Here is a 15218-nt window from a genome sequence, read left to right as displayed (position 1 = left end):
GCCCTTCCTGCAGACTGAGGCACGGGTCAGGCGAGGAAACTGCAAAGGAATGTGATGCTAGAGTGTGCCGCTCCAGTCTATTGCCACTCACCTTCTGTCCCCACCTCAGCTAAGGACCCTTCTAGTGCCTCAGACCTCTTCCAAGGAACTGCCCTTGACCCGGGCCCCAAGCCTCAACAGCTACAATGGATCTAGCCTGAGATAGCCCGTGGACCACCCAGGAAGGGGCTCCAGGTTAGCTTCTAGCCTTTGTTAATTTGTGTGAGTGCTCTGTATACCCCTGCAGGCCGGAAGAGGGCATCAGGTCCCCTTACCGATGGTTGTGAACCATCACATGTTCACATCATGTGCTGGGAATTGACCGCAGGATCTCTGGAAGAACAACCAATCCTCTTACCTGTTGCACTCTCTCTCCAGCGCCCCCAACCCCCAAACCCCTTTCAGAGGCAGGGCTTCTCTGTGTAGCCCCTGCTGTTTTGGAACTTGCTCCTCAGTAGACAACCTGGCTGTGAATTCAGATCTGTCTGCCTCCTGAGTGCTGGGATTAAAGGCACCACTGATACCTTCTTGCTCTTTTTTTTTTTTTTTTTTTTTTTTTTTTTTTTTTTTTGGTGTTTTGTTTGTTTCAAGACAGGGTCTCACTATGTAGTTGTGGGTGGCCTGAAACTCACAGAGAACCTCCTGCCTCTGCTTTTCCAGTGCTTTTTATTTTATTTCAAGTTAAATCATTTTATTTGAGAAAAGAAGACACCTGAACCCTGCCATTCTTGAGGGAAAGAGGCAGTGGCAACTTCCAGATCCAGTGGAATTGTAAGGCCCCCACGAATGGAGGACCTCACCCAAGCCTCAGGAACTCGCAGCCACCCCAATAACTGTAAGACACCAAACTTGATGTAATCAGCAAGAGGCATATTTTAATCAGTATACTGAGGTCAAGACCCATGACCCACGCAGGGGCAGTGGGGTCTGACCCCAGGGCTTTGGAGACAGAGAGAATTTAAAGCCCAAAACCACAACTGGGGGGGGGGGGGCGAACCACAACACAGGGGGAGTAAGGGAGAGCTATTGGAGAGCACCTGTGGAAAGTCCCAGCCCATTATTCAGTTTATGACAGGGTACAAGGAACAGGCTATTCTCTAAGAGCCTATACGTAATCAGCCAAGTTCCTGGTCTCCAGGGTGCACAGGCACGCTAACTTGAACTCTCAGCTCAAACCCTATTCAATCTATCTTATGGTCAGTTTTTAGTTCCTGGTACCCATAGCGCTTGGTCACGCTATCTTGAACTCCCAGCTCTGAACTCTATTCAATCTATCATCTATTTTGTCTTGTGGATAGCTAGTCTCCTAGGACCCAGAATGCAGAACAAGCTGATCTGCACTCTTGACTCCATCTGTGGAAGGTTTAAAAGATTTTTAACTCTTTCAGAATCTGACCTGAAAAATGGCAACAGGCACTCATTAGCTCCCAGTGCTTGGGGGGTGGGGGGGTAGGGAAGGAGGGAGAGGGAGAGAGAAAGAAGCAGAGACAGAGAGAGACAAAGACAGGGAGAGACAGAGAGAGGGCTTTGTAGTTAGGAGTACTTACTGCTCTTCCCGAGGGCCAAGGTTGAATCCTCAACACTCAAATGGTGGTTCACAACTGCCTGTAACTGTAATTCCAGGGGACCTGATGCCCTCTTCTGGTCTCCATGAGTACTGCATATATGTGCTACATAGATATCCATGTAAGTAAAATATCCATACACATAAAACAAATAAAATATATTAACATTAGATGTTATGTGTATGAATATGCACCGTGTGCCTGGTATTCATGAAGGTTAGAAGATATCACCAGATTCCCTATAACTAGAGTTGTAAGTCACCATGTAGGTGCTGGGAACAGAACAAGAGTCCTCCAGATCTCTCTCTCTCTCTCTCTCTCTCTCAAGACAGGGTTTGTCTATGTAGCCTTGGCTGGCCTCTGACTTAAAGATCCACCTGCCTCTGCCTCCCCAGTGCTGGGATTAAAGGTGTGCACCACCACTGCCTAACTGCGGCAGCTACTCTCAACTGCTGAGCCATCTCTCTCCAGACCCTCTTTTAATTTAAAAAAAAAAGTGTGTGTGTGCCACATGTATGCAGGTGTCTGAAGAAGCCAGAATAGGGTGTGGGGTCCCTGCAGCTTGAGTTACAAGCAATTGTGAACCTTTACATGTACTGGATCCAAACCCTGGTCCTTGGAAGTGTTGCAACGGCTCTTACCACTAGGCCATCTCTCCAGCCCGCCAACTTATGGTCACCACACCAGTTCTTCTTAGCCATCAACCTCTCTATCTCTGAATTTAGTTTTACTTTACCAGTAAATCACAAAATAATACCTCATACTTTTTTTTTTCTTTTTTGGAGAGGCCCTAAGTGTAGCCCAGGCTGGCCTTCAACATGTAGCAGAGGATAACCTTGAATTCCTGATCCTCTTTCTTCCATCTGGGCTTTGTGCTTGTTAAACAGGCACTCTACTAACTGAGCTACAGCCCCAGAAAGATTGTTTTTAAAATTACTGTATCAGATGAACTTTATTTCATATGTGAACACTTAGCTTGCGTGTGTGTGTGTGTGTGTGTGTGTGTGTGTGTACCACATGCATGCTTGCTGCCTGGCATGGGTGCTGGGAACCTAATTTCAGTTCTCTGTAACAGCAGTATGTACACTCAACCACTGAGCCATCTCTCCAACCATAAGACTGTGTGTGTATGTGTGTGTGTGTGTGTGTGTGTGTGTGTAGCTGGAGTTACAGATGGTTGTGAGCTGCCATGAGGGTGATGGGATTTGAACCTGTGTTCTCTGCAAGAGCACTTACTCTTAACCGCCTAACCATCTCTCCAGGCCCCAGTTGATGGTTTTTGAAGAGATCCTCTCATGTGGAGCTGGTCTTGAGCTCACCCAGTCAGTCATCTGGTCTTGCTCCATCTTCTAAGTACACTACAGGCTGATGTACTGTACGCTGCTAGCTTCTCTGTCGAAGTAAAGTTGTGTTCTGCGCATCGCTGCTCCACTGAGGATCCCAGCAGGACTTTCCAATATTCTGCTCTTGGAATCACGGTGCCCTCAACACAGTAGGCGCTGCTTAAACAGTCATGCCAGCACTTGAGACCTTAGAGCAACGGAGGCTCAAACAGGTCAAATAGGAACCAAAAGACTCTCAGTGACACCCGGAGAAAAATCCAATCCGAGGGGTTTCCCAGATTCCCTTGAGGTCACTCAGAAACTCCACCATAGTTGTCCCGGGCTAGAGATTGAGTGCCCCCTCCCTAGGCACCCCCCATCAAAACATCCCCGTGGAAATTCCTTAGGAATACCCAGGCTTCAGGCGTGGGTGTGGAGTGGCCTGGAAGCTGTAGGCTCTGGAGGAAGAGCACGGGCGCGCGTGCATCTGGACCTCTCCCTTCCGCATCTGCAGCACGACCTCCTGGCCCAGGGCTAGTCTCCACAGCAACTGTATAGGCATCTTAAAACAGGAAGCCTCAGGCGTCCAAGGGCCAGTAAGCAAGCCCCTGGGTCTTGGAAGACTAGGGTTTGAGATCTCTCTTTGCCCAACCTCGTAGTTCAGAGTCTGCCTCTGTTTCCCTGCGTAAAGCAAGTGAGAGAGCCTGAGGCAGGATCGGGGTTCAAGGTTATCCTCAGCTACAGGGCGTTTGAGGCAGCCCTGAGCTACTTGACACCTGACTTCAAGAAGAAACAGAAGCTGAGAGAGATGAGAGGGGAAAGGGGAGAGACTAGCGTGAGGGTGGAGGGAGAGAGGAGAAAGAGAAAGCCAGAGAGGCTGGAGGAAGTGGGGAGAGGAAAGAGGAGAAGACACCCAGAGTGCGCGCTGGGTAGTTGTGTGTGTGTGTGTGCGCGCGCGCGCGCGCGGGGGGTGGGGGGGGAGCTTGGTCTCTCTTTTCTGAGAGGTGCCTCTCTTCTTCAGAGTTCTCAGTTTCTCATCCATTATAGGAAACGGCGGTTCAGGGCTCCACGCCACAGGACCAGACTTCTTCCTTCCTTTTTGAGGAGCTGTCAAGACGCCCCAGCAGTCAAAGCACAAAAGGGGAAGCGAGGCCGCGGAGGCCGGGGTACTCGTGCGTGGGAGGAGGGACGTGAGGACTGCATGATGCCTCTCAGGCAGGACTTTCTCACCGTAGGATCTGTCCCGGCCTGCTTGGATCGCTGCTCCGATCAAGTGGGTGGGGGCATGGCCCTGGGGAGAAGGGGCCCCTCTGGATGGATGGCGTCCCCAAGCGATTCCGAGGAACCCTTATCCACCGCAAGGGCTTGTCTGGTGGGTTAAAGAGGCTTGCAGTAGTTAAGGAATCAGGGTTTGATTTCGGATCCCTGCGAAATGACGAGCCTCAGTTTACTCCTCCGAGGGGATGGCTGTCCCAATGTCGCAGGGGACTAGGCACTAGTCAACCAATTAACCTGGAGTCAACCAATTTAACCTGGAGGCCCAGGGCCTTCTCTCGGACTCACCTTCTGGTCTCTGACATCACCTCCCCTCCATTACCCCGCCCCTGCCCCCCCATATGTCATTACTTCAGTTTGGAAATTCCTGGATCCCAGGGGCCAGCGAGGCAGGACCACCCCTCGCGGCCAGAGCAGTCTCCATCCGGAAATACCGAAGCCCTCGTTCCGGAGGGGAAGGCGCGAGGTTTCCGGGAAAGTGGCCCCGACAGCACCGCCCCTCGGCCCCCCGTGGCCAGAGACTATAAAAGCGGCGCCTGCCTCAGCCTGCACCCAGTGCCAGTGCCCTGCTCTGCCGCTACCTGCACTTTGCCCTGGCCCTGCAATGGCTTCAACCCGTGCCAAGCCCACGCTGCCTCTGCTCTTGGCCCTGGTCGTCGTGATCCCTGGTGAGTCCAAGATGGGGTCGCTTTGGGGGGCAGGTCCAGGTGGACTCAGAGAGCCGTGAAAATCCCTGCTCCCCGGCCAGCGGAACATCACATGAATTGCAGCTGTTAAGTAGGATTGGAAGCCAAGGGTTGAAAACTAACAGCCCGGAGTTCGAATCCGGAGTAGCATCACTCCATGGGTGGACTGCAGAACACAAGTCTCAGTTTTTCCCTCCCTCCCTCCCCCCCTCCCCTCTCTCTGTCTCTCTGTCCTCTCTCTCTCCCTGTCCCTTCTTCCCCTCCCTTCCTTTCTTTCCTGTTTTGAGAACGATGCCTTGACACGTTAGCCTAGGCTGCCCTTTAATTCAGTCCTCAAGGCCTCGCGGCTCTTCGGGTTACTGACTCAAGACACACTACTCTCCTATAAACGTGTGCACTTAGAAGCTGGGCTCCCGGTCTGTGCAGTGGGAACTGTGGTCACAGCCCTAGTCATGGGGCAATCAGAATATGACCGACGTGGGGAACAGATGGTCTGAGGGGCTGGCCCGACCTAAGCTGAATCTTGATCAAGGTCCGGTTCCCTCCCCCACAGACACCCGTTCCTCATCCTCACCCCTGGGGAAGTCCAGGCTGCTTCTGCGCTGGGGAATTCCAGGGTTGGTGTACCCTGGAGCCAGAATGAGGTAGCTCAGGACTCCCCACCTTGCTGCAGCCTGGGGGCGGCACCTGCTGTCCTCCTATGAGAGGAAGATTCAGAACTTGCTCAGCAGCTTACTGGAGGCTCCTGACCTGGATTCCCAGAATCCATTACTCCTAGCTGGATGGCTTCTTCTTAGCCTCAGGGTTCTCCAAGGAGCCCGAATAATTCCAGAGGCGTTGAGGAGAGTGGCTAGCGGTATTACCTCCACCAGACCACCAGTCACAGCACTGAACTATTTTGGCGAGGGTGAGGGTGGGGTGGGGTGGGGGAGGAGCTGAGCTCAGCTTTTTTTTTTTTTTTTTTTTTTTTTTGCTATTTTAATATTTATTTATTTATTTGGTTTGGTTAGTTTTTGTTTTTTCAAGACAGGATTTCTCTGTGTAGCCCTGGCTGTCCTAGAACTTGCTCTATAGACCAGGTTGGCCTGAAACTCAGAGACCTGCCTGCCTCTGCCTCTGCCTCCTGATTGTTGGAATTAAAGGTGTTTTCCCCCCACCCCATGGTTGTTTTAATTAATTGATTGCATCTTATTTACTTATTGTACATGTGTGTGCTTGTGTCATGGCGTTAGTGCTGCTCAGAGGGCGGCTTGCAGGACCGCTTCCCTCCTCCCACTGCAGGGCCTCGGAGGGCTGCGGGCAGGTGGTCAGGCTTGCTGGCAAGCCCTTTACCTGCCCAGCCTCTTGTTGGCTCCTTTTTAATGTTTTCACATAGAAACCATGTAGGCCAGGCTGGTCTACAAGCTGTTCTCCAGGCCAGGCTCTTGGTCCTCCTGCTTCAGCCTCCCCAGGGCTCGGTTTACACCCTGCTGGGGGTGGGCCTCAAGTCTTTGCATAAGTTAGTGAAGTGCTCTACTTCTGCCCCCCCCCCCACTGAGGAATAACCACCCCCCCCAAAAAAAAACCCACCAAACAAAAATACCAGTGTCTCACTGTGTAGCTAAAACTCGATGTATAGATCAGGCTAGCCTCAAACTCCTACTTCTGAGTGCTGGGATTAAAGGTGTGAGCTACCACATCTGCCATTGGGAACACATTTTTAATGTGACCACCACTACCCAGAGGATCTTCTCATTTCACCCTCTTCCTCTTCTTGTTGACTATCCAGCTCCTGCCCCGCCAACTCCTGACCTTTGCATTCTGTTCCTTCTGTCTGGAATTGACTTTTTTTTTCTTTTTTTTTTTTTTTTTTCCCTGTTTGGCCATCCTCCAGATGGCCTTCTCATCCTCCAGATCTCTGCTCAAATCTGTCACCAAGAAACTATGTGTTATGTCCTATTCTTTTCTGGCTAAGTCAAAACTCTTATTAACAACCACTGTCAAGCCTGGCGTGGTGGTCCAAGCCTTTAGTCCCAGTATTTGGGAGGCAGAGAAAGGCAGGCAGATCTTTGTGAGGCCAGCCTGGTCTTCAGAGTGAGTTCCAGGAAAGCCAGAGCAACATAATGAAACCTTACCTCAAAAAACCCAAACAAAAAAGAAAAAAACAAAATAACAACAACCATCTAACCACCATCTGAGGCTGAGCTGGTGCTGGGCTGGTGCTGGGCTGGTGCTGGGCTGGTGCTGGACTGGTACTGGCTGGTGCTGGGCTCAGTGGGCACAGTGCTTGCCCAGCATGCCTGAAAACCTGGGTTCCTGTATCCAAGGCTGCTCTCTGACTCCATTTGTAACCAAGGATCATACTCAACCCCTGATCCCCCTGAGTGCTGGAATTACAGGCATGTGCCACCACACCCAGTTTGGATCTTGGATTCGGGCATGCTAGTCACTTGTTCTGCCCACTGAGCCCAGCCCCTCAACACCCATAATTTGTTACTGTGTGTTTTCAGGCACGATTGCTTTCTGCATGGGGTGCAGAAGTCTGCCTGACTCTAAAGTCACACGGATAGACCAACTTCCTCTCATCTCTCCCTTTTGTTCCAGGGCCTGGTGATTCTCAAGTATCCATCCATCCCCCAAAAGCCTTCCTGCCTCGGGGTGGGTCCTTGCAGGTGAACTGTTCTTCCTCTTGTGAGAACCCCAGCCTGGGCTTGGAGACTCAGTGGCTGAAGGACGAGCTGGAGAGTGGACCCAGCTGGAAGCTGTTTGAGCTGAGTGACATTGGGGATGACAGCAGTCCAATGTGCTATGACAACTGTGGCACCACGCAGTACTCCGCTTCTGCTATGATCACCGTGTACTGTGAGTGGTGGAGCCAGGGGGCGGGAGCAGGGTGACCCACTGGGGACATGACAACTAGCCCTGGGTGGCAGCCTTGGAAAGTCCCACAGTCACTTAGAGATCTCTTTAAACCTCTGTCAGTGGAGTGTGCCATAGGAATTTAGAACATTCCAGAATGCCACCATTGGATGCCTGGATTGTTCTGTGTTGTTTTGTTTAATTGTACTCTATGATTAATTGTGTCTAAGGTTTTGTTTTTTATTGATTGATTGATTGATTGATCGATCGTATGTGCATTGGTGTTTTACCTGCATGTATGTCTGTGTCAGATCACCTAGAACTGGAGTTACAAACAGTTGTGCCGCCATGTGGGTGCTGGGAATTGAACTTGAATCCTCTGGAAGAGCAGCCAATGCTCTTTGCGGAACCATCTCTCTGGCCCCAGTCCTTTGTTTGTTTAAAGACAGGGTCTCATGTAGCCAGACTGGCCTTGGACTCACACTACATAGCTAAAGATGGCTTTGCATTTATTTCCTGGTGCTAGGATTATAGGCTGGTACCTCACACCTGGCTTATCTGGTCGTGGGGACTGAACCAAGGACTTAGTGATTTCAAGGCAAGGACTCTGCCACTGAGCTGTAGACCCAGCCTCTGACCCTAGATCTGACCCTTAAAAACCCCTGCCTACCTGGGGCTCCCAAATACTGGGATTAAAAGCATGTGCCGCTACCACCCAGCCTGCTGCCTCTGTATTCATTTATTTATTTTTAAAGAGTGAGTGTGAGTGTGTGTGTGTACACACGCGTGCCTACATGTATGAATGTGCCCACATGTGGAGGTCAGAAAAGGGTATTGAAATCTGGAACTTGAGTGAGCCACCATGTGGGTGCTGGGACCTGAATCCCAGTCCTTTACAATAGCAGCCAGTGTTCTTAACTGCTCAGCCGTCTTTCTAGCCAGCTGTTTATTTTTTTTAAGGTGTTGTCTTTGACATCTTGCTCTTCATGCACCCACCTCACAAGTGCCCAGATTGTAGGTGTATGATTCCATGCCTGGATTGGATATCAGTTCTTTACATGTTTGTATTGTGTGTGTATTGTGTGTGTATGTGTGTGTGTGTGTGTGTGCCTGTGTGTGCCTGTGTGTGCCTGTGTGTGCCCTGCAGCCATCAAGTTCCAGTCTTGGAAATCACTGATGCATAGATCCCTCCCACAGGGAACTGGTCAGGATCTAGGCCTGCTCCGATCCTTAGGGCTGAGGATAGGACCGTCAGAGCTTTGTGCTTGGCTAGGTATGCACTCTGCTACTGAGCTCCACCCCTAAGTCATACACAGCTGTATTTGAAGGTCAAACATTTACAAACCACTCAAAGATAGAGAACCCCAGAGATGGAAAGATAAAGTTTGGTTTGGGTATACCATGGAGTAGTATGCATCTGTATAAAAGAATGCAGATGGTCCTTCCTACCTGCAGGAATGTTACACCTTAAAAGGAAACTCAGACTAATGAGTGATGTGACTGCTTCTGTATTTGTGAGCAGAAGGGGCAGGATGAGGGAGGCCGTGTTTATACTCGGAACTCAGGGCCTCGAGTGTTAGGCCAGCATTAACTGCCAACCCTCCACCCAGCTTCTCTGGGTGTCCTAGGAAGAGGCTCTTCCCCTGACCCATGCCCCCAGACCCTCACTGGAGAACTCCAGGGAGAGGTTATACTCAGCTGGCTTCGTCTTTGGAATTAGCGCCTGAGGAACTAGGTGACCCCTGGGCTTTTGACATCTTGTTTTTACTTGTTGATCATGTCACACCATGGTATGATACAGGAAAGCCTAAAGGCCATCGGTCTTTGTGGTAGCTGGACAGAAGCCTTTGAGAAATCTCAGCTTAGCTTGTGCTTTGGACGATGTGGTTGTATGTGCCAGTGCTGCCTTGGAGGGAGAGAGGGAAGTCCCCAAGCATTCCTTGTGGCCTTGGGAAGTCCCTCTGAAGAACTTTCCCAGGGTACCTGATCTTACACACCCAAGGCTGGGAGTGGAATTCTGGCTTTGCTGAATTTCTGTCACTTCAGCTGTTCAAGTGTTGTGACTTAATTTATTTGCTGTGAACACAGTGAAACTCAGCCTGATAGTCTGGTGTGGTGCGGCAGTACTTGGAAGGCAGGGTTTAAGGCTAGCCTGGTCTACATAATGGGTTCAAGGTCAGCCTGGGGGCGGGTGGAGTGGGGGTAGGGATAACAAACAAGAACCCCAAACCCAAGCAGGGGTCGGTGGGGTATTCTAGGCAGAGGGAACAACCTGAAGCAAGACTGGAGCAGAAAATTACTACCTTGCCTGGCATGAGAGCATGGGTGTCAGCGTGGCTGCTGTCAAGAGCTTTCTCTTTGGGGAGCCGGGGAGCCTTGGCAGGTATGGGAGTGGCCCCAGGATCTGTATGGCAGAAAGCTAGATTACTGGAAGCTGGCAGCAATCGGATCCAGCTGAAGCCTGCCTGAGCTTGCCGCTTGTGATCGAAGCATCCAAGATGGGAGGGGCAGATAAATATTTGAAACCAGGATTTGTTCAGTGTGTGAAGAAGTAAGACCAAGACCAAGTACCATGCTCTTCCCCATGTGCCAGTGTTTTTTGTTTTTTTTTTTTTTTTTTTTTTTTTTTTTTTTTGTTTTTCAAGACAAGGTTTCTCTGTGTAGCCCTGGCTGTCCTGGAACTCACTGTAGACCAGGCTGGCCTCGAACTCAGAAATCCGCCTGCCTCTGCCTCCCAAGTGCTGGGATTAAAGGCGTGCGCCACCACCGCCCGGCATGCCAGTGTTTTAAGACATCGAAGCAGGCTCTGCTCCTGGTTTCACACTATGGACTGATTGCCCCAGAACTTCCTTTGTAGACCAGGCTGGCCTAGAACTCAAAGAGACCCAACTACCTATGCTTCCCAAGTGCTGGGACTAAAGGTGTGTGCCACCATTGTGGGGCTCAGAGGTCAATATTTACAAATTTTGTCCAGCTTTACATGGGATCCAGGGATTGTCTGTTTTCCCAGACAGGGTTTCTCTGTGGAGCTGTGGCTGTCCTGGAACTCACTCTGTAGAACAGGCTGGCTTCAAACTCACAGAGATCCACCTGCCTCTGCCTCCCTAGTGCTGGGTACCACCTCTGGCCAGCCTAGGATCCAGGGATTGAATTTGGGTACTCAGGTTATGTAGCAAGCATGTTTACCCACTGAGCCATCTCACTGGCCCATTTTAATTTAATTTAATCTTTTTTTGTGGGACTGGGGATGTAACCCAGGGCCTCCTGTCTGATAGGCAAGTCCTCTGAAACTGGGCCACCCCCCCACCTCTAGCACACCCAGATACATATATTCCTACTTATTTGCAGTTTTCTGAAGATAGATTTTGGAGTGTATTTCCACCTCTCAGCTATCGCTGCTGGGAATGGTTGATGATGTTTGTGCAAATACTCCTGACCTCCTCCCTAGCTTCCCCAAAGCTCTCTGCATTCCTGGCTGTTTAGGTAGTAGGATGTGTTTGGGGGAGACTGAAGTCTTCAGGCAGGTGTGGGTCTGTCTACAGCAGTCCGGCTTACAGGATCCCCAAACCCCTGTTTCCCTGCAGCATTCCCGGAGCATGTGGAGCTGGACCGTCTCCCGGTCTGGCAGCAGGTGGGCAAGAACCTCACCCTGCGCTGCCGGGTGTATGGGGGAGCACCGCGGACCCAGCTCTCGGCAGTGCTGCTACGCGGGGAGGAGACACTGAGCCGCCAGCCAGTGGGCGGAGACCCCAAGTACCCCAAGGAGATCACATTCACCGTGCTGGCCAGCAGAGGCGACCACGGAGCCAATTTCTCATGCCTCACAGAACTGGACCTCAGGCCGCAAGGACTGGCACTGTTCTCGAATGTCTCCGAGGTCAGGCAGCTCCGGACTTTCGGTGAGGCCCTATTCCTGCACTGCAGGCAAGTGGGTTCTTGAGAGGAAGCCCACCAGGCAATAGGGGAGGGTTGCCGAGGAGATAGTGATCTGGATAGTGGGAATTTTGGGGATGGCGAGATGGCTCAGTGGGTAAAGGAAGGGGCTTGCATCCAAGCTTGATGACCTGAGTTCAATTCCCCAACTTCTAAAGGAGAAACTGACTCCTGAAAGTTGTCCTTTGACTTACACAAGTGGAATATATATATATATATATATATATTGTGAATAAAAAGAAAGAAAAGGGGAAGTGGTGGGTGGACCCTGAGGATCACAAACACTTCTTTTGCTCTGCCGCCCTAGAGGTGGCTGGGCAGTTGCTGTTAAAAAACCAGACCCGGGAACTCCATTTGCCCATCCCTGTCTTCTCTCCCAAGATCTTCCGGCTACCAACCCGAAGCTTGACACTCCTGACCTCCTGGAGGTGGGCACACAGCAGAGGTTGTTGTGCTCCCTGGAAGGCCTGTTTCCTGCCCCTGAAGCTCAGATATACCTGGAGCTGGGAGGCCGGATGCTGACCCAGGAGAGCACAAACAGCAGAGACTTTGTGTCAGCCACTGCCTTGGTGGAGGTGACTGAGGAGTTCGACAGAACCATGCCGCTGCGCTGTGTTTTGAAGCTGGCGGACCAGACCCTGGAGACGCAGAGGACCTTGAGAATCTACAGTAAGAAGGGGCGGGATTTAGTCCAGAGATAGCGATGTGGAGACCTGACTGACCCCAACGGAGGGGTACTAAAGGGGTAGGACTGACAAGGGCGGGATCGACACCATAGGTGGGCCCTTCAGCGCTTCTATTCAGGAGTAAGGACTGGCACCAGGGTCATGACTGGCACCAGTAGTGTGGCACTTTCAAGAGATAGAACTGAAGGGAGAGTTAGCACTGTTTTAATCCCAGCACCGGGTGTCAGAGGTAGGCAGGGTCCTTATGAGTTCCAGGCCAGCCAGGACTACATAGCGAGACCCTGTCTCAAAAAGTGTGGGGCTGGGCCTTTCAAAAGGCTTAGTTTCAGCTAGGCCTAGTTCCTGGATAGCCAATGCTGGAGCTTGGGGCTGACACTAGAGGTCCACCCTGTACTTGAGGCTAAGTGGTCAAGGGTGGGGCTTGCACTGGGCGGGGCTCACGGTGTGTCCCGCCCCCAGACTTTTCAGCTCCTGTCCTGACTCTGAGCCAGCTGGAGGTCTCCGAAGGGAGCCAAGTAACGGTGAAGTGTGAAGCCCACGGTGGGGCGCAGGTGGTGCATCTGAGCGGTGTTCCCCCCGGGCCACCCACCCCACAGGTCCAATTCACACTGAATGCCAGCCCGGAGGATCACAAACGACGCTTCTTTTGCTCTGCGGTCCTGGAGGTGGCTGGGAAGTTCCTGTCTAAAAACCAGACCTTGGAACTCCACGTGCTGTGTGAGTAGGACTGCAGGGTAGTGCTAGCCATCCCCCTAACGCTCCACGTGCCCTCCGACCTTTCCCTGATCTGTGTCTCTGACACTATTTCTCCAGATGGTCCTCGGCTGGACGAGAGGGACTGCTTGGGGAACTGGACCTGGCAAGAGGGGTCTCGGCAGACTCTGAAATGCCAGGCCTCGGGGAACCCATCCCCTAAGTTGATCTGCAGCCGGAAAGCAGATGGTGCCCTGTTGCCCATTGGGGTGGTGGAGTCTGTCAAACGGGAGATGAATGGTACCTACAAGTGCCATGCCTTTAGCTCCCATGGGAATGTCACCAGGGATGTGACCCTGATAGTGCTTTGTGAGTATCCCAGGATGTAAGGCTAGTGAAGGGTGGGTTAGGTGCCAGGGCCTTGACCCTCACCGTTCCCCTTCTGTCTCTACCACACAGACCACCATCAGAATAATTGGGCCATAATCATTGTGCTGGTTCTGGTCCCTGTGGTCCTCGTGATCTCGGTGGCCATTTACATTTATAACCACCAGAGGAAGATCAGGATATACAAGTTACAGAAGGCTCAGGAGGAGGCCATGAGACTGAAGGCACAAGCCCCACCTCCCTGAGCCAGCTGACACCTGAGCCCCGCTGCAGGGCAACATCTGCTGCTGCTTCGGAACTGAAAGGTAGACAGCATTTACCCTCACCCACCTCCTCTGGCTGTCACAGGACAGGATGGTGGCCTGGGGGGGGGGGTGGATGCACACTTGTAGCCTCAGGGCTAAGAGGACTCGTGGATGGAGCAAGATTTTGAACACGTGTGACCTGGACACATCTACAGCCCGGTGGGCCTTCGGTCAAGAAAGGCTGACTTCATTCTCTATTACCTCTGGTGAGGGGCCCCGCCTAGGGAAGACATAATATCCAGTAGAGACAAGCAAGAAGACCATACTTGCTCTGACGCAGGAAAGCTGAGACATTGTCCCCAACTCTTCCTGATGTATTTATTAATTCAGAGTTTTGCCAGCTATTTATTGAGTACCCTGTACAGATTGTAGAGCAGTGAGCAGGTGAGCATTTAAGTTATTGCGTGGACCCTGTTGCAGGGGCTGTCCACACAACAGAGTCTGGGGAAAGATCACGTGGGTCTGGGGTTTCTCCACTGGTCCGGATGCTTTTTTCAAAAGGGCCAACTTTTTCCACAAGTCATATAAATACTATTTGGACTAGCAGTGGTTCTCTGCTCGCAGACCTCTCTGGGGATCCCTGCCTCCTCTACACCCTGGAGTCTCCCACACCAGCATGAGCAACCACCTCCCCACCCACAAACATCCCTACCTGTGTTTCCAATATCAGCCACTATGCCTAAATATGGATGCTCATGCACCCCGTGCAGCTGAACAGTGGAGTCTCATGCTCATGAAATCATGGCCAGTGCCTGCATGCCCCCCCACCCGACTCCACCTCAAAGAGAAAGAAAGCCTGGAAGAAAATGTTCCAACCCCTTAGAAGGGTCCTGCAAGCTGTTGTGGGAGGTTTGGCACCCCTCCCAGCACAGAAGCCTTTCCTTTGAATCAATAAAGTTTTATGTTGGCCTGAGCGTCTTGTGAGTTTGAGAACAGTCATCACATCACATCAGTTAGCCAAAGCTGCCTCCCACACTTCCTCACAGGGTCGCCTGCTAACCTAACCCTAACTCTGAGTCTGTGGATCAGGTTGGTTTTTTTTTTTTTCCCCTTCATTTTTTTTTTCTTTTTTTTGAGATAGGCTCTCTTTGTAGCCTGGCTGTCCTGAAACCGGCTACATGGAATGAATGGGTTGGCCTTGACTTCACAGAGGTGGGCTAGCCTGTCTCCCGAATGCTGGGGTTAAAGCCACTACTATGCCTATTAAAATCTACTTTAGATTTGTTTGTTTTTCAAGACAGGGTTTCCCTGTGTAGATCAGGATGGCCTCGAACTCACAGAAATCTACCTGCCTCGGAGTGCTGGGATTAAAGGCATGCGCCACCACCCACCGGTTATTTTATTTATTTAAAAAAATTTTTTTAATGACCTGTTGGGGCTTAAGTAAAAACTAAAGAGCAGGTTCAGAACTGTGCAATTGCTTTTGGTTGATTGTAGGGTCTGGACGGGAGGAGAGGCAGGTATCTTCATCAGGACTGCCCAGGGCCTA

General features: G+C 51.3%; 1 protein-coding gene across 1 annotated transcript; it reads left to right on the top strand.

The window, feature by feature from the left end:
- The first annotated feature begins 4650 nt into the window (after positions 1–4650).
- Positions 4651–14643, top strand: Icam1 (intercellular adhesion molecule 1). Its single transcript, XM_034510900.2, has 7 exons — positions 4651–4869; positions 7471–7728; positions 11310–11624; positions 12040–12327; positions 12804–13061; positions 13158–13406; positions 13497–14643. The coding sequence occupies exons 1-7, from the start codon at positions 4806–4808 to the stop codon at positions 13667–13669; spliced, it is 1605 nt and encodes a 534-aa protein (XP_034366791.1). The 5' UTR covers positions 4651–4805; the 3' UTR covers positions 13670–14643.
- Positions 14644–15218: the final 575 nt, after the last annotated feature.

Source organism: Arvicanthis niloticus, chromosome 8 (assembly GCF_011762505.2).
Source record: "Arvicanthis niloticus isolate mArvNil1 chromosome 8, mArvNil1.pat.X, whole genome shotgun sequence".
NCBI lineage: Eukaryota > Metazoa > Chordata > Mammalia > Rodentia > Muridae > Arvicanthis > Arvicanthis niloticus.
This window is presented reverse-complemented; position numbering and strand designations above follow the sequence as displayed.

What these genes read in the sequence shown, in the direction of transcription:
- Icam1 (XM_034510900.2), top strand. Translation starts at nt 4,806, where the DNA reads ATGGCTTCAACCCGTGCCAAGCCCACGCTGCCTCTGCTCTTGGCCCTG. An exon ending in CCTGGTCGTCGTGATCCCTG is followed by an intron (nt 4,870 to 7,470) that starts GTGAGTCCAAGA and finishes CTTTTGTTCCAG; the next exon opens with GGCCTGGTGATTCTCAAGTA. An exon ending in CTTGGAACTCCACGTGCTGT is followed by an intron (nt 13,062 to 13,157) that starts GTGAGTAGGACT and finishes CTATTTCTCCAG; the next exon opens with ATGGTCCTCGGCTGGACGAG.